General features: G+C 41.4%; 1 protein-coding gene across 2 annotated transcripts in view; it reads left to right on the plus strand.

The window, feature by feature from the left end:
• The first annotated feature begins 12,511 nt into the window (after positions 1-12,511).
• The window catches only part of FKBP1B (FKBP prolyl isomerase 1B), a 45,424-nt gene continuing 32,447 nt past the window's right edge, over positions 12,512-25,488 (plus strand). Inside the window, exons 1-2 of one of the 2 annotated variants that reach the window (XM_014872964.2) lie at positions 12,512-12,622; positions 15,884-15,931. In XM_014872964.2, the coding sequence (XP_014728450.1) occupies positions 12,586-12,622; positions 15,884-15,931 (85 nt within the window). In that variant the 5' untranslated portion in view covers positions 12,512-12,585. The remainder of the gene's footprint in view (positions 12,623-15,883; positions 15,932-25,488) is intronic. The other variant, XM_088162476.1, reaches the window with a different exon arrangement.

Here is a 25,488-nt window from a genome sequence, read left to right on the forward strand (position 1 = left end):
TGAGCTGTCAAAGACCCAAAAGACCCGACTAATAAATTGCTGTAGCACAGTGGGGCTGTGGGATGATACAGCATTTTGGGTGGGCTGTGTTGTTTCAGGCCCAGAGCTGGGCCAGATGGGCTGCCTTGGGTGTCTCCATCCTTCCCTCCTCAGCACAGCCTTCTCTGGGGTTAGCTTGGACAGAGTGCGTGTATGGCTGAGCATAAATAGTCAGCGTGGGATGAATTAATTTAAATGTAAGCAACCTTTACTATTTTCAGTGCCCCAGGATATCTCAGACAGCCATACTGGGCTGGCAGGTAGAAAATAGGACTTAGAGAAGAGTAGTGCCATTCTGGGGTGGCAGCTGGCAACAGAGATGATCCCCAGGTAGTCCCTGGACTGCCTAAGATGGCATTAGAAGTTTATAAGCAGGTAACTGAATCCCATCCTTAGCATCTTTGTGTAATTCTTGTTTTGCCAGTGTCTTGCTTTTTAAACTAACAAAAAGTGGATAAATTAAACCTGGGCAAAGGTTTACAAGCTATCAATGTAATAACTGTGGTTAAAGATATAAGACTTAACAATACACACTGTGCATCTTTAGCTCATTTATACATTATATATTTGTATATTACCACCTGAGGAAAAAAAATGTTTTGTTGAAGGCAGTTGCACCTCTGTTAAGAATTTTTAATACCCTTTTTCCAAGTGTATTTACTGAGGATGGTTATTACCACTAAAGAACTCCCAAATCATTGTAATTATATCACATACTCATTCACAGCTACCTTTTTTTCTTTTGTGAATTACGAATATTACATTCAAAAGAAAAACTTTTTTATATTCTTCAAGAACAAGCTAGCAAGGATGACTAGAATATGTAAAAATTAAAAAGCTAAATATGCAGGTTAGAAGATCTTTTTTTTTAATGCAAGATTCATAAATTCTTTGGTCTCTGTCTGTGCTTGTGGTGAAACCATGTTTTTTAATGATTGTACCTTTACCCTTATCCAGATGCCACTCTGCCATACCTATTTCACAAGGAGTTCTGATGACTTCCTCCAAGTTGTAGCAGAGTTATTGGGTTTTTATATTAGTGAAAGTTTCTTACCCATAGTAGTTATAATGAGTAGATTGCATTAAAATACAATTCTAGCAGCTCCATAGTTTGACAGAATCTGTATAATATGTATTTCTTTTACTTTAAAATAATGGTGTTTCACTGCTTTGTTGTCTTCTGGGTGTATTTTGTTATTAACCTATTCTTTGGCACAGCATCTCATCCATATTCTGCACCACTGTGCTTTGACTATCCTAAACAAAACTGTGTCACAGCTGGATTCTAGCAACCTAAAATGAAGTTTGGATGCAGAAACTTCTCCTCAGTGTGACTGAAATGCTCAGATGTTTTGCTAGGGATAATGTGCATTCTGCTAGCTATGCTGACATCTTCAGAGCATGGACTGACTACTCGTGTGGAAGACTGGACTTTAATTGCTGTTGGTTTTTTTGGTTTTTTTTTATTTCATCATCTCTTAAAGCATTTGCTCTTCAGCAGTGTCTGTGGAATCATCAGAGGGTAATACAAAGCTGCATATGTGAGGTTTGCCACTAAGCTTGCCAGGATCACCCTCAATTTTGGAATTCAGGTCATCTCACAAACACTAAAATCTTGAAAAATATTTGCAGCAGAGCTACAGTGAGACTTTCATCTATTTATGAAGGCTTTAGGAAATAGGACTTCATCTGAAGTTATACTTATGACACACATATGAAGACATACTTCATCTGAAGCATACTTATTTCTAATTAATTTTCTGAGATACAAAGATGGCAACATCCACAAAGTTCCACTGGCATGGTACTGAGCTGGGGAGTCAAGTAAGCATGAATTTGCTGTGGCCTTTTCAAAACTCTCTAAGGCTCAGTACCATGAGTTCCTGGTACTCTGCAGGCTTTAGACACACTGTGAGCTCTATTCTGCAGCAATTGAGTTGGAACCTCAGACTCCATTTGGGATAACATTTGAGAATCTCAAGGACAATTTCCTCTCATGGTTCTGGTGGGAGGCAATTATGTGGGCAAGGAACTCCTGTGAGAACAGAATCCTCTGGTACCCTCATAAACACCATATATGACAAAATTAATTTGAAATAAGGTTATCTTTCAGATTGTGTCTTTAAAAAAACTGTAAATAATGGAAGACTTGTAAAATATACAGCAGGGAATAAAACCTAAGTTATGCCATGATTATGAGTTTGAACAAGTTGTACTGGAGATCAAAGAAGGCACTAAGTGAGACATTGAACTTTGGTTTGGCACAACCTCATTTTTAGAAAACAGGATTAAAAAAGAGTGGAAAAAACAAGTTCCCTTCAATCAGTTAGCATATTTTCCTGAAAAAAAAATTCTTCATCACCTTGGCATGCACAGATCTCTATAGAACACACTCAAAATAAAGTGGTAATTGAAAACTGTTCTGGAAATACCACAGTTAGAAATCTGAGACACTTCAGTGAGCAAACACAGTCTTTACACCTACAATGAGCTGGATTCTGACCTATAAGCATCTCTGTGCTTCTGATTAACTCTGGTGTAACTGAGATCAGAATGTCACCTGTGGCTTAAACAAGGTGTTTCAGCTGGTGGGACCTTGGCTGGCTCTCTCCTGCACAGTAATTCCAGCCAGCCAGTCTGTGCTTTGGAGGAGATGGTTTTTAGAACTTGTATGTAAAGTCCAAATTTGAACACTGAGTTGCACATAGCTGCCAGTTGGTAGACATTAGTTCCCATGGTTCATAATGAGTTTTGGAAAATTAATGCAGCCTTCATCATTGCAGAGGGTGAGCTGCCTTTTCTTATAATACTGATTTACACTGATGTTTTCCCACATTGCTCTACTTGCTACTCAGGAAAACAGTGAATACTTCTTGTGTCCAAATGGATCAGAGCTAATGATTTCCAGGTTCTTAAATATATTTACCTGTCTATTTCTTGTCCAGTGGGAGATTGGTATCTAAATATCTCTGTGGATCTGAGTTCAGTGCCTTGCTGTAAAAGCTGAATTTCAGACTTCATTTTCTCCTTTACTCATGTTAAAATAATTCTCCCAGGCTAAATCTTGCTTCAAGTTAATTAAATTGATGTTAATATTCCTGGTGACTTCAGAGGAAGACAGATCCAGCTCAATATGTAATAAAAATGCAAGAGTAATAATTTTTCTAATACTATTTTAACTCAACTTCATGAAATGTCTAATACTTTGTGGTATTTTTACTTCAAAAGTATGTCTGTTTAAAGCTCCTCACCATGAATTCACCAATTTAAGTAGATGTGTCATTTACTTCAACACTTTTGAGAAGCTTGAGTATTTATTTATGCAATAAATGCATACTAAATGTCTTTATTCTTTCACACTGACATTTCTTTGCCTTGAGATCTGATTTTAAAAAGTAGTTATCTGTCATAAGCTAACTTGAACAGAATGTAAAAATTATGCACAGTTAATAAAGAAACAAAATACGTAATCTGTCAGAGCAGATCCACTGATCCATGCCTTGTAAATCAGTGCTTCTCTGACAGGGATATGTCTGTGTGCTTTTACTGCTCTCAGAATAGGATTTTACTCACCAGGGACACAATTTTGTTCATATGCCATGTAAAGTGGGAAACACTTAATGAAATATTGTAATTTTTACATAAATAGATTTAAGAAATTGCTAAGAAGTTTGGTTAATTAAAAAACCCCTACAAATGCAAATTATTGTGTAAAGGCAAGCCCCTCATCTTTTCTATGTAGGCTACATTCAAACTAAGGAGACTTCAGGCAGGAAAGTCACCACTTCTTTCTAAGAATGTTTTTTTCGTACATGCAGACCCTTGGTGTTACCTTTCTGGAGCAACATCCTGGGCCAAGGGTACCAGGCTGGTGTGATCTGTAGAGGCACCTAGCATGGGGACACATATGATGGAGAAGACTCTGCTACAGCAAGACAAAAGTTTTGCCTCTTCTTGTAGAAGTTTATAAATTCTGTGAGCTCATTTCCACCCCCAGGGATATACTGCTAGATGGCAACTTTCCAAATGTCATACGTGTATAACTGACTGCACTGACCTCTGTGACACTGGACCTTGGGTTCTCTGAAATCCCCCTGGGTCTCAGGGAAGGCACCAGAGATGCTCCCTCACATCATTCCAGCTGGAGCTGTCCATGACTTGCAGGAGGGTCGTCAACAGCTTTCTTGATGTTTGTTGCTCTTGGAACTCCCTTTCCTCTATAACAGAAAGTCAGATATGCAATTCTAACATAGAAATCCAGCACATCTGGGGGAGTAGAGTTGGCAAAGCAGTTGTTAATCACCCAAGCCTTCCCTTTTATGGTTTAGAGTGAGACTCTTGCAGTTCACTGGAGTGGAAAGAAGAGAACCAAGTCTTTTCAGAAGGCCACTTAATTCTCACTCTCATCAAAGGCTTAATGCTTTTTGGGCCTTCACAATGCTAAAGCAAAACTGGTGAGCAATTAGGAAGGAGCAGGATGGTTATGCAAACATGGTCACAGAGAATGAGACTCATTCCCCATTTAATTGTAGATGTGGGATTCATCCCACAAATAAGTATTTTTGTGCTGAAGTAAATAGGTATAGCTGCTTACATACAGGTAGTAGCCAAGCTCCTATTAGGCAACAGCATGGAGCCTCAGCTCTCTAACATATCTCTGCACATGCACACTACAGTTGTCTAAGTCAGACCCTGCTTCCTGATCCACTTAAAAGTCAGTGGTGAGAAATAGATACTTTTAGGGCATGATTCATTCCATCCTAAAGTACCTAAAATAGATGAATAACTCTTGCCTTTTGAGTCTAGCTGAAGTATTCAGATAGGAAATGGGTATGGACAGATGAATGCCAAGGAATGGTTGCTTAGTCATTACGTGCATGTCCCTTCTAACTAGAACATTTATCACTGATCAGCCCACAAATAAGTCTTTCTAGAGCTACATGATTCCTACCCACATCTTTCCCACTGCTGAATGCCCTCTCTGTCTCAAACCACTGTTTTTTGACTTAATGCTCCCATATGTACATGCCAGTCCCTTGTGCACGCTTTATAAAGCAATCAGGTTTTCAACAGAAACTCCAGCACTTATGTTACAAAAATTATACTGGGCAGAAGAGCATGAAATGTTATTTAGGATATATTTCTGTCTTGGCAAATAGAGGGAATGAATGATCTAATGGATCTTTCCATCTGTAAGTCAACATTCAGCTTCAAAATTATGACAGCCTTTTTCTTCATAGGCATTAAATGTATTTGTTTTTGAAGATGTCTCTTATCAGTACCTTCTTTTTTTTACATGATGATGTAAATTTATACCCTTGAAGTGATATTTTTATGATTCCCATCAGACACATAGATAAGTTAGGAACCTCTTGCATGGCTAAATGCTCTTTGCCACAGTGTGCATACTCAGTTAGATCACTCTCAATTGAAAACCCATTGAGACTTGAAGAAGAACAAAGGATAGTAATATTTTTAGCAGATTTATATTTGTCCCAGCTTGGTAAGTTGAAAAGGTCACTAAACTCTGTCAGCTCTGGGAAAATAATTTATTATTGTGAAGGAACTCAGGACAGCATGAGCTGGACATAATCCTGTATCCAAACTTGTTGGTTGATAATGTCGACAGAGTCAAACTCTTAGCAACACCTGTTTAGGAAAGTGCACTAGAAAGCAAATTTTATAAAGTATATCAGAATTGGTTACTTCTGAATCCCATGGGTTCTAGCATCTATTCAGGCAACTAAACTGTGGTTGAGAATACTGATTGAGAAAGATTGTGGGGTCTCATTTTGCTTGATGTATGGGGTGTATTTGATGATAACACTTCTGATGCCCAAGATAGTTGAATAGCTTGCTGTTGCTGATTCTACTTGGGACAATTTCAGAAGTGTCTGAAGAAAGCTGATTCCCAGCTGTATTTGTAAACCCTTGAAATAAGACATCTTTAACTTGGTCTCCCATAGAAATGTTCTTGCTAGTTAGACTTAATAGGATCTCAGTACTTCCCTGATATAGACAAAAATATTGGTGAACATGTTCTAACACAAACCTGCTAAATAAAATGAAACAGTGCTAAATTGTGCTGTTATCCACCTGCTTGTTTAAGTAGTTCACCTGTAACTGTCTGTATAGGCTGAAACAGAGCAATAGTGGATGATGTTTTTAATCCACAGCCCTTAAGATAGTTGAAGCATTAGCTAGAATTGTATTGAATGTCCTCTGGGGGGGGTCTACATTTTTACTGAAAGGCTGTAATGGTTCTGTTTTGGCCCTCTTTTTTATCTTAGAGAAGGCCTTCAAATGTAATGGAAAATAAAATTAAAAATACTTTTTCCTGCTTCCCTAGCAGGAAGGATTAGAAATGTTTCCATTTGGTCAGTTTAAGCCTAAATACAGGCTCTCCAAGATTGAGCCACCTTGACTCTATAGGTGCACAACCTGAAATGGCTGATTCAGCCTTGTCTTTCTCTAAGAGAGCTAAAGGCTAAATGCTGAGTCAACCTTGATGAGGAGCTGAATACCAGAGAGATTAGTGTTTATGCTTCTCCTAGAGACGAATGTAAAAAGTCTGAGATTTTTGGTGGCTGTCGCTGATCTGTTGACACTTATCTGGAATTAAAGCCATCCCTGGAGTATCACGCAGAAAAAACCCCAACTTTTTACAATCTTTTTGTGCTCACCTACTTGTAGCTGCCCTGGTATGTTACAATCTGCTTCTCTGGCTGCTGAACTTTTAGTTATAACTTCAGATCACTTTAGTCAGGAGGTTCTAGAAACTCGTTAAATAGTGTTATAATTTCACATGCAGAATGAAGAAAAACAAATACAACGTTAATTTTCTGAGTCCATTAGCCAGCTCCCTTGATTCATTTATCTGGAAGATTGAGAATGCTAATTAATTTCATTTCCACAGTTACGTTTTCCAAAATCATTGAAAGACTAATCAAAAGCTTGTAGCTAATATTTGCAGCTTGTTTGGTTTTCTCCTGTTGTTTGAACTGCTTCCAGTATGTCTTGCCAGTGACATTTCTCCACAAGCAGAATAAATACCAAAACTATAGAAAAATAGTTTTACTGAAGAAAGCAGCCAATGTGTTGCCCTGGAAATACAAAATCTCTCAAAGCCACTGACGTCCTTCTGTAACTTCCACGGCAAGGAAATAACAGAACCAGAATAATTATTTTACTGAATAGATGCAATATGTGTAATTCCAGTACTCTTCCACAGTTGGAAAGATAGATATATTTACATTTTTTAATCCATTTTTTGCTATGAAAGATTGGGTGGAAGAGAAAATCTAATCCTCTTGGAGTGTCTGCTTAAGATATCGTTATTATTGGAAATTTTATTTGTGACACTGTACCACATGACCCTGAATTTAGGCTCTGGGTCCTAAGGTTTTACTTGCTCTCATTTATTTATGATAAAAGAGGATCTCTTCCCCTGAACTACTTGGAATCTAAACAAGGTAGAATGATCATTCTTGTTATATAAATTAAATACTGAGACACAGAGCAATTCAGAGCTTATCTTCAATTCAGCAAGCTGCCTTCAAAAGAGTAGGCAGTGAAGTGATATCACTGCAGCAATCTGCATGTGTGCTAATTAGTCTGGATGGATCCTGCAATTTCATATTTATATTGCATCTGAGGTGCTAGCTAGTGTATTAGCCACTTTGGAACATTATGCATTGCAAACACATCCAAAGTGATTTAGGATCATGCAGTCAATGTTGGATTTGTGGTTAATCTCACTACTATTTTTTAATTTCCTTCCCCATGTTGCACGAAAAATATTACAGACTCATACATCAGTTTAGGGGAAGGGATCTTTGGAGGCCATAGGGTCCAATTGCTTGCTTGGAACAGGGCTAACATCAGTTTGTTCCAGTTCCTTAAGGCTTTGTTTGATAACTCATCTTGTGAAGGTTTTTTTAAAAATCTATATATAGTGAGAATTTCCCTTGCTATGACTTGTGTCCATTGCTTGTTGTCCTTTTGTTGGACATCTCTGAAAAGAGTTTGACACCATCCTTTCCACCACCTCTTAGGTATTTGCAGACAGTAACTAAGATCCTGCTTCTCTCTGTCTGCTGCAGGCTGAACAAAGCCAGCTCCCTCCTACTCTCCACATTCTCCAGCCACTAACAACATTGGAATAATTAGGCTTGCTCAGTACGTCTTTGTACTGGGGAGACAAGTCTGGGAGACCATGAGTCTGTCTAAACCCATGTGGTTTTGGAAGTGATAAATTACATTAATCTCTTCTGGAAGCAAGCTCCATTATTAAGATCCTGGACTTGTGGAATTTTTGCCTCCATTCCAGAACATAAGTTACCAGTTTCTTGACTCTAATAGCTGGTGGTGTATATCCTGATGAGCTGGAGTCTTCCCTGTGCATACCTGAGGTTACCTCACCTGGTCCTGTAAAAGGCTTTGAAGATCAGGTCCAAGACCTTTGTAATGATTCACATAAAAGCGTTGTGAGAGAGAATATGTGAATATCTGAGTTGGGAAGAGCTTGGTGAGAGAGGTGGTGGCTTTTAAAGCAGTTTTAGTGCTACTGAAAAAATTCAGCTTCAGTTTTGCCCTCACAGCTACAGCTTAAAGAGGAAACCATAGATACAGATGTGCATAAGGAGTTGCAAGAGGAAGATAAGGATTTGGAATAATTGTTTCAGGAGGAAATTTTATTCTGTTTTGGGACATTTGGAACCTGTATCAGTTGGGAGGAGGTGACTGTGCTGCAGACCTGTGGTAACTGGCAGTGGTGAGAAGAGAGACAGGCACATGGAGATTTTTGGGTTTAATCTGTTAATCACATGGCCATCACTGCGGGTGTGCTGTCAGACTTAACCTAAGCATGTGCTTTGAGAGGAGTAATGGATTCTGGCTGGCTCTCTTTTGTCAATGCTCATGGTGCACAGGAACATTCACAGTGACACGACCTGCTGAGCTCTGCAGGCTGCTGTTTATTTTGATCAGGATTTTTTCCAGTGTGGTGCTGGTTTTGCGTGACCTTTACACTTTGGGATTAAAATTACTTGGTTGCATATGTTGGTTCACTGAATGGAAAGGTCAGTATTGGTAACCCATTTTTAATTTGTTTTCACTGTTCATATTGCACTGGTTGGGTTTCGAAGTAATGCTGATTCTTTATCCATGGATGCTGGTGAGGGAAGTGAGTGTTGTTGGGGGGGTTTTGTGGCTTCCATGAATTTTTACATTTGCAGAATTTGTGCTTTCCATTTATGGGCAATTTAGTGCTTTGCCTTCCAGGGGTGTTCGTCGTGTGCATATGGAATCTATTACACATGATTTGTAGACCCTTTGTAGATTTTAAAAACAATGAAGAATGGGATTTCACAATATAGGAACTATGAACTAAGTAAAAACACCCTAAAAGTTTGAAAACTGTTTGTCCTCCTAAAAGTGGAAATGCATAAATATTTTGTAAACAGTGCTGGCTGTAGGGGTTTAACTAAAGAAAATGGGATAATCATCTGCTAAACTTTGAGGTTTTGGGTTTTTCTCATAATGCCTGTGGCAAATTGTCCTCTTTGTGACCACTGAATAATCTTAGATGTTGGAGTCATGTGGTTCCATCAAAACATTTGGGAAGGGATGTCAAGAGAACCCCCACTTTTCCAGCTTGCTTCTTTCTGATGCCAGGATAGAAAAACGTGCTGTGGGAAGCTCTTGTGGTAAATGACTGTTCAGGAGCTCTACAGAGCTTTGGAGAGACTTCTGGACTTTGCCCTTGATACAGATACACTGGATGCCAAAGGTGGTGATGGTGGATGACATGCAATGACTTTCAAAGAGCATTCTCAATACATTAATCTTTGTTAATCTGGTTTTAGCCATTTCCTTGGTCATGGACTTTCCCTCTTAAGTCCTTTTGTCCTTTCTGTTTCCCTTCCAATTCCCTGCCAGTTTTAAACCACTTTTTCTTGTATTTCAGAGGCTTTCCTGAAGATATGGACATTCCTTGTTTCAGTCTACTCTTCCATGATATTCATGTGCTGTAGACTTCTTAACATGTAATTAAGGATCTTGATGCCTCCAGTGAATAATGTGAGGGGAAAAACAACATTATTTTTGGTTCAGTATCTGTGGTGTCAAAGATTTTTTAAAATATTCATCCAACAACTTCGAGATACTCTGTACAGATCCTTATTTTCTGTCTTGGAATTTGGCCTTACCTTTCTTTCCATAGTCTTGGGAATATGAGTGTTGGGCATCTAATTAGCTCATGCCCAAAATAAGCATTTAGAGTCCCACTATGGGGCAGGAGGCCATGGGATAGGATGATTGTAAATACAGCATGTTAGACTTAGGTCACAGTTTGGTACCTCCTAATCCCATTTTGTAGCTTCTGAATTTTGCTGTTGGTGGGCTTTGCTTTTTTATTATGATTGTCAATCTGCCTGAGAATGCTGTGGTCTTCCTTTAAGTTCTGTTACTTATGATGACACTTGAAGCAGATATTCTGTGATCCAGTCTGAACTATGTCTATTATGTGATTAGGTCCAATCTCCTGTCAGAAGACACAACTCAAGAACAGCTCCCATCGTGGAGACATGTGTGGCCTGATCAAAGGAAACATGTAATTATAAAAGCTGAAATGAACCCAGCAAAGAATAATCTGCTTTTATTAATTTGATTTATACCTTCTGATACTCTGATCATCTGAGAGGACACAGACATCTACCTGGAGCCTGGATGAAAGCAGTGCTTTCTTGTAAAGTCAAGAGCCCTAACAGGACACCATGTACCTAGAATTTCCCTTTGTAACTCCTCTTATGCACTCAGCTTTTCTTGTGCTGTCCTTGTTGTTCTGTAATGACTCAGAGGCACCTCTGGAATTAGCAATGTTCATGGGTTCTTAATGCTTCTGTGCCACTTACCTCCTATCTGGCATTTTCCTGTTTCTCAAATGCATTTTTAGTACCTTTCTACTGATCAGAAACCAAATGACACTCTGAGACTGGCAATGGAAAATAATCCCTTTTCAGAATTTGCACTTTTACAGATGTCCTCTGATAAACTGCAGTAAGTGCCTGCTTATTCTGTATATGCTACCTACAGATGCAGAATTCACCAGAATGGGAGGCAGGTGAAAGGAATCTGTCTTCAGTCCACATTACTGCTTCTGAACTCGTGTGATCCCATGATTTTCCTCACTTGCCCGTTTTTGGGGAACTTCAGCCAGCCAGCCCTGGTATTTCAGAATGTCTGACCCACAAGGAAAGATAGATACAATCGAGCAGCTGAAGGAATAGTCTGATTGGAGTAACGGGAAAAGCTGTGTCAGAGATGAGATGGTCAGTGTAGTTCAGAGCATGAATTCAAGGGCCACATTATCACAGCTACAAACTAGCACAGTAATTCCTCAGTTCAGTCATCCTGACAACTGCCCATATAGACGGAGATCTTTTTTCCTGAAGAGAACCCAGTTTGTAACTGGGATAAAAATCAGGAAGAAAATCCTGAAAAAGCAATGTCTAGGAAGTGCAGGTTGGAATTAGATGGATACAGACAGCTCTTTCAGTTGGAAAATTGATGATGTTGCGGTTCCATTTTTATTTTTAACTCAGAAAACACAGAACTGCAAACAGAACTATTCCTTTAGAGGCAGTGGAAACTCCTGAGATTCAAATACACAGTAAGTGCTTGAGGAAATAGTCTATTTCAGGTGCATTCCTCAGAAGTAGTTGTAGCAAGGTTGAATATGTAATCTCACATCATGGGAACACCATACATACATAGACCTTCCAATTTAAAACATGGATATGAACAAGAAGTTATAAATAGTTTTGCACTGAAACTCAAGGTCGCTGCCAGCCTGCTGGAGACCTGCCGCTGCTGCTGCTGTGTGGGGTCACCAGCGGTGGGTACCGCTGCCCTGATGCTGCGGTTCACCGACAGAATGGGGGGACATTCCCTTCCCTTCAGCGCGCACACGCAATGTGCGAGCAGGATGCCTTCCTCCATGGCTCTTTGTGACGAGAAATGCCGACCCTCCACTCGCACTCAGCTGTGTCCTGGTGTCTGGATGGTTTGAAGCGCGGCGCTCGCTTTCCCTGCCTGCCCGGCGCGGCTGCAGCAGTACCCACCGGTACCCCCCGGTACACGCCCCGAGCCCTCGGCCGCCCGGGCTCCGCACGGGCACGGTCACACACGGGGGGCAAACGCTGGCGAGACCCCCGCGGGAGCGCTACGCCGGGCACCATCGCTTGAGCGAGCCCTGCCCGGGGCATGGCAGCAGCATCCCCTGCACGGCTGTGGGGTGGGGGGCGATGCCAGCGGGGGAATACCTCCGCCGCAAGGCTCCCCTCGCTCCCGCGGCCCCCGGGCGCTCGGAGCGGGGGCGGGCGGACCCCTCCCCTCCCCTCCCCGTGCTCCCCGCCCCTGCCCCCCATTGGCTGCGGGCGCTGACGGGCAGCCGGGGCGGCCCCTGCCCGCGGCCGCCCAGGGGCACTGCCCGCACTGGGGGTCCGGCCGCGCCGGGGAGCGGGGCTGAGTCGAGCCGGTGTTGCCATGGGGGTGGAGATCGAGACCATCTCTCCGGGAGACGGTACGAGGCCGTGCGGGGAGCAGCCCTGCGGCGTGGGGACGGGGTGCGCCCGGTCCGGCCGGACACCCCGGGGTCTCCGGGAGCGAGGGAGCCGCGTCCCCGCCGGCGGCACAGCGGGGAGCGCGGGGAGCGGGGAGGCGGCGGGGTGGGAGGGGAGGCACGGCCGCCCCCGCAGCCCCGCGGGCACGAAGCCCCGGTGCGGGAGAGGCGGAGCGCGGCCAGGCGGCCGCCCGGGGTCGCGGCGCGGCAGGGGCGGCGAGGGGCCGGGGTTTCGGTGGCATCCGCTGACAGCTGCACGGCCCGAGCGCGGCGTCAGCGCCCGCGCCCGGCGGGGAGCCCAAACTTTCCCCGGTGGCGAGCCCGGCCTCGCCGGGGCTACCGGCCTTTCGTGCCAGCATCCCCCGGCAAGGCACCGCCGCCTCCCGGTCCAGCGTGGGATGCTGGCGAGGGCTGATGTGCAGCCCGGGTGGCAGTCACCTCTCCTTGGCGCACGCTTGGCTTTCCAGAGCCAATTCGCAACATTCTGCTCTCCCTTGGCATTATAATATAATTCCGTAAGGTTTTTGTGTTCTCGGTTTTTTTAGAGAGAATGTGATTTTTTCTTTAAAATGTAAATCTCTGTAACATACATATGTAGCTATATAATAGGCCAGATTCATCGTTGGCTGATATACAATCATAAATAATTCGTTCAAGTTGATCACAGATTAAGTTTCTTGGCCCAGTATCTTTCCTTTCTTTGTGTATGCTTTAAAATTGGCTTGTCTCTGTGTGCTGTTTAGCTCTAGATGAATTCTTCTCTTGGTTGCAGAGATGTAAAAGAAGAATTCCTATACCCACATAAGTAATGGTGCTGAGTTGGGAGTAGGAAGGGAGGTGGAACTACCTCACAGTAGTACTTTCTATCTATTAGATAGATCAGGGCTATCATTGTAATACGCGATTCCAAATAAGGCTATATGGTTTAGTTCTCTTGGTTGCAAGTCTTAATCAAAACCAGCTGACTTTAAACACTCTTAAGCCACAGTGAGTCAGTGGTCTTGCGAATCTCTACTTTTAATATGGCTTTGATGTGAAATTATCTAGCTTCATTTGCTTTGCTGGTGGTACACTCACACAGCAAAGTGTGTGTCTATATGGTCTGAAATTGCTTTTCTCAGATCTCTGTATAATAGTGGTTCATTTTAATAATACCTGTTTTACTGGGGGTAGGATTCATCTCACATAACTCTTCTCAGGTTAGCAGGGTAGTCTTCTGGGTTTTCTTTGTGGCCATCTCCAGAGATTAATTTGTCTTGCCTTTCTCTGGATAGGCTTGCTTTCTCTCAAAGCCCTGCTAATTCTTTTCTGTCAATAGAGGAAGCCCAGGAGACTGGCATATGATAGCTGCCTGTGGTTTAGATGGCTGGGAATTTAAAAGAGATGAATCCCTCTTTTAGCATACCATGGTGCTCTTACCAGATACCTGCTGTACTGCATTTAGTACAACATGCAACTAGGAATATTTCAGCCAGCCAAGGCTGTTCAGGTGGTGCTTGGAAGCACCACTTTCTCAATTTTTGTGTTGTAAATCTTGGTTCATTGTATTAGCCTGCCCTCCACCACTCACTGCTCATGTGGTTTTGGTATGTGAGCCCAAAGACCATAGCTTGTGTATTACCTGCTGATTTATACCCTGTGAAGCGCCCTGTAATGCAGAACTTGTTATCATGTTAATTCTCACCAAAGAGCCAGAAAGCCAACTAAGGGATGAGCCTCAGTTTCATAGAATCATAGAATGGTTTGGTTGGAAGGGACCTTAAAGATCATCTTGTTCCAACCTCCCTGCCATGGGCAGGGACACCTTCCACTGGACCAGGTTGCTCCAAGCCCCATCTGCCTGACCTTGAACATTTCCAGGGATGGGGCATCCACAGCTTCTGTGGGCAACCTAACTCAATCCCCATTTTTTAGCTTTCTGTCAGGATGTTCCTTAATAATTAACCTTATTGATACTTTTAAGTTCTTCTGAACCTGGGCACTCCCCTGGCCAGCCTTAAGAAATCAAGGTTAGCACCACTGGCACCTAATTGAGCCTTGAGAGTCATCCCGTAGCTTTTAGTACCTTTGACAGTACCTGGAACAGTAAAATGGAAATGGTAATTCCGTTTTCCAGTGTCAAGCAAATAATTTAAGCTTTATTTCCTTTCAGTATGAACATTTTAGGAGGAGCTACCAGGGTCTTAAAAGAATTCAGTGTACTACTGCTTTACTGTTGCCTCATGCTGCAAAATTAAATTGCTTTTGTCTGTGAAAATTTCTGTAAAACCCAGCCCTGCTAATTAAAGATGCCCTCACAGAGCTGTCTTTCTTGAGTGAAAGGCATTAGAGATGTCAATACAAGTGGATTTTCTCACAATGTCAGACTGAGACTTTTTTTGAAATGTTATAGCAAAAACATTCTGAGAACTATTAAAAGTTGTAATTCGTTAAGTTTTGGCTGTCCTTTTGTGCTTATAGAATGTAAATGCGTATGTAATGCACACATATATAGGGAGAGTTATCTAAGAAAAGTATTACTTGGTCTAAAAGCTAAATAGCAGCCAAGCTGGGACCTTTTGCCCTAAACCATCCTATTCCTGTCTTTCATGTTAGTGATTTGGTAGCACATAGTCATAGAATCATGGAGTTGTTAAGGTTGGAAGAGACTTCTAAGATCATGAAGTCCAACCATCAACCCAGCACCACCACCATGTTCACCATTAAACCATGTCTCAGATGTCACATGCATGTGTTTTCTGAACACTTGAAAGAATTGTGACTCCACCACTTGCCTGGGCAGTCAATGTTTTACAACCCAACGCTTTACAGCCTTCTGTGAAGAAATGTTTACTAATACCCAATCTAAACCTAACCCAGTGCAGCCTGAGACTGTTTGCCCTCACTTTTCCCCTCCACTTGTTCTCTGGGAGAAGAGACTGATCCCTGCTCCACTACAATCTCCTGTCAGGAAGTTGTAGAGAGCAATAAAATCCCCCCTGAGCCTCCTTTTCTTCAGGCCAGACACCCCCAGCCCCCTCAGCCTCTCCTCATAAGACTTGTGCTCCAAGTTGTATGGGGAACCACTTACATCTACAGCTGTCATGTGGCTTTCCCAGGTGTCCTAAAGCAAGCAAATGGCTAATACCAGATCTCTGTTCAGCATTTTCCCTTTAAAAGATGATCTTGCATAGCCAGGTCAATCAGAGAAAATAAAAGAATAACCTTTTATAATTTTAACAGGACGGACATTTCCAAAGAAGGGTCAGACGTGTGTGGTGCACTACACAGGTAAGGCTTGTTCTGGATGCTCTCTCCATACCAACTGCTTCACATCCAAGAGTGATTTCCTATCTCAGATGTCTGTTGTATTTTTTGTTTTGTTCTGTCACTCATAATCCACTGGATAATGTTTGGATGGGTTTCCTGCCTATTTCACTTCTAGCTGAGCTGTTCAGGCTACAGTAGCTAGATATGCCTGCTGGCAGATTTGCCATGGGTAATGTTCAATGGTGAGAGCTTTGCAGAAGAAGCTGCAGACCTCATTCATTAAGTTATTTTATTAGCTAGTGAAATTGAGCATGAAACAGTCAAAATGCTGGGTTCATATTTTTGCAGCCTCTGATCTTGACACAGACAATTAATGATTGTATATATCTTGAAAGCATGTGTCCTTGTGTTAGCAGTGAAATTGATTCCAGATTGAAGACATCAATACCAGGTCTGTTTAAACACCTGCTTTATGGACTTGTGCTAATCTTAAGTGGTGAGCTGGTTAATGGAGCTGCTTATGCTGAAGAAGAAAATATTCTTTAAATCAGTTTATGGTGTTATGCTTTGTATGTAGTTATGTAAGTTGTCAAAAGGATGCAAAAATCTCTGTAGTCTGAGTCTCCAACTGGAAAGTTCACTTCAAAAGCTGTCATTTTATGAGATATTTTCCTTAAGAAGCTAACATGCAGGTTATGTGGGCATTGAAGCTTCTGATCCGGGCCTAGATAGTGAGATAATGTTTTCCTCTAGTGTTCAAGATGATAGGAAAGTTCTCTCTGGTAACTGTTGCTTTTCTTCAGTTTTGTATTTGCTTCTTAGAACTGGAGCAAGATGGAAACATTTGCTAATAAATATAACTAATGAAGTAAACCTATTTGTATTTTCAATAAACTTTTTATATCATTTCAATAATATCACCATTGCAAAGGTTATATGGGAGTTAGTGCACTGGCCTGGGGTGGAGGTTGTCTGGTTTTAAGCTCCCATATATACATTATATATTCAAAGTATTTTGATCTAATGAGGATTTCTATTTTGAATTAGAAGATGTTAAACTCATGGATCTCCCATTCCAGTCTCAGCTCTTACAGATATTTCTCTGTAACTTAGACATGAAAATAGATGTTTTGAAATTATTTTTGTGAAGATGCTGAAAAATGTTTCTCTTCCTGTCCAATATTCAAAAGGTTTTATGAAATAAAATTGTCACCTCCCACCCCTAGTTAGTTCAAGATAAATTTAAATGTCAGAACTGAAATAGGCAAAAAAATTTGAGCCTGGTGGCTCCCACAAAGCACATTTTTTCTGGATAACTTCAGAGAGTGTGAATGGTAAATGTGAAAAGATAACAAGATGCTGCATACTCCTATTGATATTAGATAGTGTCTTAGATGAGGCTGTCGTAAACTGGCTTTGACATAAAAGACTTCATAAAAACTCATTAAATCAGTCTCTAGCATAAACTGTGCTTTCTCCATATATTTTGCTGCTGGTGCTATGTAACCTCTCTTGCCTCCCTGATTAGAACAGATTGCAGGGGAGGCTCATCACCTCAGTTCCACTGCTGGTGCCAGCAGTCTTTGGTGGTGATGTTTTTAAATTGAGCCTATGGTTAGTGGATAAAGTGTTTCATTCCGGTGATCTCTAAAGCATGTGGGTAAGATGACATGTAAGTGTTGAGTTTTAGTTTAAAACAGTTTTGTCTGGATCCAGTAGAGTTTCTTTTTGTACTGATGAGATTCTGGATGTGTCTGGTATTTATCTTGGAATGATCTCTGTCTTATTTATGTGATCTTATTAGGCCTCAATGTACTTAATACTTATCCTCACCACACTCCTCGGCGTCTTGCTTTAGGAACTGGGTACCTAAATTACAGGGAAGCCTGCAGAGAAATCCAGAACCTCAGCTTTGGCACCTAAAATGGGAGTTAGGAAAAACTAAGACACCTAGGTGCAAGGAAATGATCCAGAAATGCTGCTTTTCAGAGCTGCTAATGTTGCATAGCATGTATGACTCTCAAGTTGTCTCTGTATTTAGCTTATGTGACACTCTGGAGTTGAGCACAGATACCTGTGAGGGGGTACTGTATTATGGGAGGCGAGGGAAGCAGGCACTGACTGGGCTCCATCAAGATCCAGAGATTGTTTGGATCCCCAGAAAAGCCTGACCTCCCTGGTGTACTTGGAGCACAGTTCTGAATCCAGGATCAGGCAGAGCAGAGAACCAAAAATGGCCTGTGGGAGCCCACTTGATGTGTAATAACTGAACAGGTGTTTCAGACATGGCAAACCTGGCTCCAGTTGGCTCTTGCCATAGAAGAGGGTCATAACACTGCCTGCCACATCCTGAACTGCAACCATTACATTCCTGGGGAGAAGAAAGCTGAAATTTCCCACTCCTTTCACTCTAGCTTGGGACACTGAGCAGTGAAGAGTGCAAGAGCCAGGGCAAGGAAGGGAGCAGGCATGAGGATGAGTGTTTGGTGCACGATACTCATGCAGGGATATGGAAGGAGTTGTAGTGCAATCCCTGTCTTTGGGGATTAATTCAATACCTTTTTTTTAATCCTATGATTTTCCCATGTGGTGGTGCCAGCTGGGCTGGCCATGTAACTTCTTGCAGTGGCCCTTCTGCTTTCATACTAACACACACTGTGGTGATACAGCTCCTTAGCACAAACATGGTTGGTCCTGAAGGACTAGTTTTTTGTTCATGCATAGAAAAAACATTGCCTGCCCACTAATTATTCCTGTCTCGAAGGAGAGAAGAGGCTAAAATGGGTTCTCCTCTGCCAGAGCAAGCTGTGAATCTTAAGGGAGACTCCAGTGAGTGGTGGTCTGTGGCCTCCATAGTGTCTGATTTCCCCTCTTGCCTTTGCTCTTGTAGGCATGCATTTACCATGTGATGGGGAGTGATGGCAGACAGCATGGACAGGAAGGGACTGCTGTCACTGCAGGAGTAGAAGGCCCATAGCAGCCTCCATTTTTTAGGAGTAAGCTGTCTGTATGACTTGTCCTGGTGGTCCGTGCAGGAAAAATCCAGAGAGGACCAAAATCTGGACCTCCAGATGTTTGGCAGAGCTTTAGGGTTCTGTCTGCTTGTCCTCTAGGATTTTATGATTCATCACCAAGGTAGAGATTCAGCAGGGTAGTTTCTAGTCTGACAACCCTACATGTTCTGGAGGAGTGGGAAGTGAGAACTGGAATCTCCTCAAAATGAGGAACTGTGAGTTTTACACTTCTGCTGTCAGCACTCCAGCTATTAGGCTGTTACATGTGGCAGCTTTTCCTCTTTCTCTCCTTGATCAGCTGGATGTATAATCTCAGGGTACGGTGTGGCCTGATTCCCAAAAGCATTGTGATGCCTTAAGGAGCAGACCTAAGTTCCAGTGGCAGCAGGAATTAAGGTGCAACCTCACTAGGGAGCAGTTCAGAAAGGACCTCTTCGTTTCAGCAGATTGTTTTTAATTATTTTTTTCCCCTTAGGAGTAATTCTCAGCTGCTTTTCAATTAGAGCAGGATTTTTGGATTACCCTTCAGAAGTGCCTAATTGCCCTTTCATAAGACGCCTTAGTGCCTAACTTTGGTCCTGTAAATCACCTGCTAATTTTTCAGCTTTGCGCAGCTTGATTTAAGTACACAAATAGATGTCCAGATAATTGCAGAAGATTAGATAAGAGGGACTGTGATAGAACATGAAACCAAGTGTCAGTCTTAGTATATGATAGAAAAATGTGGCCAGATTCCTGTATGCTTATCTTTGTTAACAAATACAACAAATGTAATAATTTCTTCTTAGGTTCCAGCATCCATGTTGAGTCTCAAAAGTTACCTGACACAATATTACAGTAATGGGATTAATAGATAAGGCAGAGCACTGGCACTGAAATGCATTTGCAGCAGCACTGGTTTATGTCATGTTTTTTGTCACAGATTTCCTTGAGCAAGCTTCTCAAAGCCTTTGGCAATCTGCTTACTCCTTCTGTTTTCCATCTGCAAAATGATAGTTGTACTTTGTCTGCCTCCTGTGGAGAGATTGCAGGGAGTTTGAGATATGAGCTGCCTCCTTCTTCATGTCTGTTGTAATGGCGACCTAATCTTGATTGGGTCTTCAGGTTACACTGGGCTACTGACAGTAGTACAAGCAAACTAATTAATCCTGGAGTGCATAAAAGGAATTGACTCATTTTCTGCAGTTTTGTTTCCTGTGATTTAAATTTGTTGACTCTGGCAATGGGAATTAGCAGTGTAGAATTTTCAAAGATTTATGAAGATGATACAAAACGTAACTTTCAGTTAGAAATGCTCCTCAACAAAACCTTCACTGAGGAGGGATATGCTCTGTCTGGAGACTGTGAGGTAAAACCTGCACTCCAGGAAGCTGAATCCCATTCCTGGCCCTCCTGCTGGATGATGGTGTGCCTTCACACCAGCTTTATGTGTACTGAATCTAAATCTGCTCATGATTATGAGAGGATAGCTTTTTTCCCCAAGTTCTTCAGAGTTGACATTCACTTGTGTTGTCCCATGTAGCTTCTGGCAGAGCTGAATTCTTAACCCCTTCATCTTTCTCCTTGGCCACCTGTAAAACTCTGATCATAATACAGTTGCCTTTTTTAAGGAACTGATGATAACCAGTGTTTCTAGTCGGCTGGAACTGACTTATTTGAGTGAGACTATAAAGACACAGTAAATCATTAATTATTTATTAAAATGGACTTCTCTCAGAAGATTTTTCATAGACTTTTTAGGCTAGGACTATTGCCCCAAAATTGCACTAAACAGATTTCCAAAAGAACAGAATACTTCAATTGGAAGGGACTTAAAATGACCATCTCTTCCAACTGCCTGAGAATTTCAGGGCTGACCAATAGTTAAAGCATGTTGTGAAGGTCATTGTCCAAATGCCTCTTATACACTGACTGATTTGAGGGATCCACTGCCTCTCCAGTGGTGGGCCCTCCACTCAGTGAAGAAATGCTGCCTAATGTCCAGTCTAAACCTCCTCTGGAGCAGCTTGGAACCATTCCCATATGTCCTGGATCACAGGGAGAAGAGCCCAGCATCTCCCTCTCCACTTCAATATTTCAGTACTGAGAAGTTGATTTTTTATTATTTTTTAATGCGTAAAGTGAAATTCCACATTGAAATAAATGAATACTACTACATTTATTGCAGCTGAGCTGTACAAATTCATTCTGTTTTAGGAAGCAGGGTTTTATTTAAAGCAGAACAAATGATTAATTGTTCTTTTCCTAGTGGTCTGAGGACAAATTTGTATCATCTTCTTTTCCCATATATTGCCAGAATTATTTTATAGTGTTTCTTCAGCTTTGGCAGTGGTGTAGTGTTGAGAATTACGGTTATGTCTGTGAAGTTGACAGCTCTTTATATAACAAAAGCATAGTGCCAGGATATAGATGAGCACTAATTCATAGAATATGCTTGATTTATCATGATTAAAAACACTATTTTCCATTTAACACAATAGAAATGTAATGCAATTCCCTTGAAATAATCTTTGCCAAAAAGATCTGCCTATTTTTCTTGGATGAAAATCAACCCAGCCTTAAGTGTACGTAGTAATAGCCAGAGATTTGTCTATACTGACATGCTCTCAAAAAGACTAATGTAGATTCAGAGTAACTTTACAGAGTGTCATCTGTTTGTCTGTGAGCATGACTGGATGAACATCAGCCTTGTGCAAGCACTTTGTGCCAGGTGAGTACAGGAGGTTGTTATTTCTCTGGTCCCACTTTCAGAAACATCTGTACCACTTCAAGTGGGAGCTCTGCATGTGTAGCTGAGAGGAAAATTGAACTAAGTAAGGCATTTAATCAAAATTCTTTGTCTCCAGGAGGCTGTCTAGCTGGGTTTGGAAGAGGATAGTGAACACTGCAATTAGAACTATCATTAATAAGAATTGTATTGTAACAGACATTATAATTGAACGTTGATTTAAAGCCAGCTAAATCTTGCTTACCTAGAAGGAATTTAATTCTTTAATCAAGCCTGTTCCCAAGATACACTATACCAGAGGAGTGTGATGTCCGTCCATCTTTTGAGGACTGCCAATTTTTTGTATTTTTTTAATTTAATGCCCTGGTTTGGAGGTATGAAATCCTTTTGCTTCTGTGGAGATCTTGGTGGCAGCTAAGCACTTAGAAAGATCTTTTTTCTTTGGTGGATCATAAAAAAAGTAGTTTTAGTCCTCCCTGAGGAATCTTTTGCTGCCTCTAGAAACAATTTGTAAGTCTTAAACTCTGTCAATAAAGGGATAAAAATTCTCATCTTTGCTTATTTGATATAGTTTAGTTATCCCTGGAAGTATTTTAGCAGTGACTTTGGCCTGATAGTGATGATAGTGATCAGAGTCCAGAAGCAAAAGTCTGAGCAGAAGAGATTTCTCCTCCACATTTTGCTGCCAGCTTAGTGACTGACGTCAGATATATTACTTGCTCTTTGATTTTCTAAATTTGATAGAAAAAGGGGCGTCTCAAAATTGTCATGCAATTAATGTTTGCAAGTACAGTGAGATTCGCTGTAAGAAGCTCTTGATGTGGAAAAGTGATTTGATTAATAAAAAGGTTCAGAGATTTGTAAGAGAAAAAGTAGCAGCTTCAGCTGGAGAGTGAGTGAGTTTAAATTGAACACACTAGATTGTTGCCTTATGGAAAAGGATCAGCGTAATAAACTGTAGCCTCAAGTTTCCCAGTTGCTCCTCCTTTGCTGTTTTGCTGTGTATGGTGCCCATTGGTTTCACTGAAATCACTTGTGGTGTTAGATGTGCTTAATATGGGTAAGTGAATCAGAAAAGGACCTTGAACTATTTCAACAGCGTTCTTATTGGCAACCTCAGTTGTGAAGCCTTGGTTTGACTAAGAATTGGAAGTTTCTCCCCTTAAGGGGACTCCCCATCTCACTGAGATTTTGTTTGGACCATTGCTGATATGCTTTGAGCAAAGAAAGGGAAGGCTTCAGGATTGCCCATGAACACCATCTTATATTCATTTGGGAAGAAGACAGAAGGAGTTTCATTCTTACAGCGTAAAGAAGAATATAAATAGATTTCTTCAAGATAGCATACACGGGTACTTTCTCCCCTGACAGAGACTTCTCTGTCAGCATGAGAAATGCTGAGTGATTTGGTGACTGCTAGCTTCGATTTTGGAACACTTGCTAACCTTTACAGGATTTCCTTTCATGGTGGGATTGTAGCATCATGCTCTCTTCCTATTGTGCACAGAAATGAAACTGCTAGCGAATAATTAAACCTCCTACTCCTACCCCTACCTCACAAAAGCCTTAAGGAAGTGGATTTCAAGATATTTTTAAAAAAGCTCACAAAGCAGATTATCTGAAGTACCAGAGAACTAATAGCCTCTGTTCATCAAGTTTTTTAAAAGCTCAGAGCTGATCCAAGAAAGTGCCATCTTTTAGAAAATTAGATTGCTGTTTCAAACAAGATATTTTTGCTGGATCCTCTTTGCACTTATTTTAAATGATTTCAGCATGCCCTGCTTGCAGCTCATACGTGTATTTGACAACTTAGACCTGAAAGATTTACTTCAATTCTTGATCATTAGAATTCCAGGTCCTTACAAGAATGGCATCATTTTCTAGTAATTTATGCAGCCAAAAATCAAAGAATTGTCGAAAAAACTGTGCAATGAACAGTATTTGTTAGTGTAAAATGTACAAATGATCCTGCATCAGCCAAAGAGAAGCTCTTATCAGCTGGCACCAGTGATAGGCTTGTATCCCTTTATTGACAAAATAGAACTGACATCACCGTATTTACCTAATTAAAAAGTCTAAATTGTCTAAACATCTAAAAGCTTAGTTACGGGTTACCTAAATAGTTAGATTGTGGATATGCCTCTCTTTCTATTGATTAGATAAAGAGCAAAATGTGATTCCCAGGTCAGGCAGCTCAGCTAGGCAGGGAGTGTGGAAGGGGGAATATTTTCTTAATTTGACAGCACGTGGTGTCATCCCTCCGCAGGGGATACACAGCAGGGATATGTACCATGCACCACATCTCAGGTGGATCACCTGAGCAGATGCTGTGCAGCCAGAGATCTGCAGCACTCAGTGTGTTGGTCCAAGTGCTGCAGGGATGTGTGTGGGAGATCCCTGGGGAGGGCATTGCCAAGGAGCTCACATGGTCCCCATTTTTGGCGCTGGGAAGCAGCTGAGCCTGCGGCCGCTGTGCCGCGGGAAGCAGCAGCCTGGTGTTGGCAGGAGTTCTGCTGAGTCTTGCTGAACCAGGGCCAGGGGGTGGGGGGGCTTTATATTGAAAGCAACATCTCTCACTTGAGACATATTATTTAGCTTTACTTACTCAAGGGCATTGTAAATGTTTCTTAATTTTTTTTTCCCACAAGACTGCTGGCTGCAGAAGTTTATACTCCCTTGCACATCACTCACTCAGTGTGAGGGATCTTAAGTGTTGTAGCTGTGGTGTCATCAAGCAGAGCCAGAGGATTTTTGTAGCCAAGGCAGCAGGTCCATGTACTTAGTGTAGTCCTTTCCCATTCAACACCCTGGGACTTCTAAAACTCAATGTTATAGCAGTGGCTGTGAGGTACATTTGATGTGTAGATCTCCCTCTGTCTCTTCTTATGATATCCCAAGTGTGGTTACCCCTTCCAGATCTTTTCCATTTAATCCTGCATAGTTATTTGGGTCTTAGTTGTCTCTTCCTACTCTAATTCACTTCCCTTTACACATTTAATGATGTGACAACCTTGATTTAGCAAGATTGTCTTCTCTTACTTTGTCCTCAGTTAAAAATGGAAGACTTGTTTTTTGAAGGTGGTTTCCTGCTGGATGGCAGAAAAGACGTAACACCAGATTAGTTCATTTTCCAATCGGTGATTTCTACAAAAAAGACACTCCCAGATACATTTGCATTATCTAGTTTTTAATGACCAAAGTGAAAAAATATTTTTCTACTTCCTAACCTCTTCAAATTGCTGCTAGTGCAGCTTTAAAAGTAGCAGCTTTGTGTTGAAATTTTTTACACTGCATTAGAAAAAAAACCCAACAAAACCCAAACACAAACCAAACATGTAGTTGTTTGGAAATTACACTAAAATACTATATAGGGATTGCAGTTAGGAACTTATATTTTTGTTCTCTTCTATGGATAAATTTATGGTTTTGCTACAAGCAGGGATTTCCAAGAAGACAGGAGGACCTCATACTTTTGGGGGTGCAATGTTGCCATATCTAGAGTACCTAAAAGAAAATAGAAGGTGAGTCACACAGTGGAGACAAGTTCCTGAGGCACTGTCATCAAGTGTTGCCATTTTCAGACTGGAAAGTACAATTTTCAGCCTGAAGAAATGAAATAAATTATTTTATTTGTAAAAGCTGTAATTTTGGTCAAAGAGCCTTTCCCACAGATATTGTTTTGAAGATTGAGGATCTGAGTGTGAAATTCATAGAATGCTGCCAACTCTGTATCTATATTATTGGATCATGAGCTGGAAGGGACCTTAAAGATCTCTACTTCCAGCCCCCTGCCATGTACAGGGACATTGTCACTAGACCAGGTTGCTCCAAGTCCC

The sequence above is a fragment of the Sturnus vulgaris genome, chromosome 3 (assembly GCF_052056855.1).
Source record: "Sturnus vulgaris isolate bStuVul1 chromosome 3, bStuVul1.hap1, whole genome shotgun sequence".
Classification (NCBI taxonomy): domain Eukaryota; kingdom Metazoa; phylum Chordata; class Aves; order Passeriformes; family Sturnidae; genus Sturnus; species Sturnus vulgaris.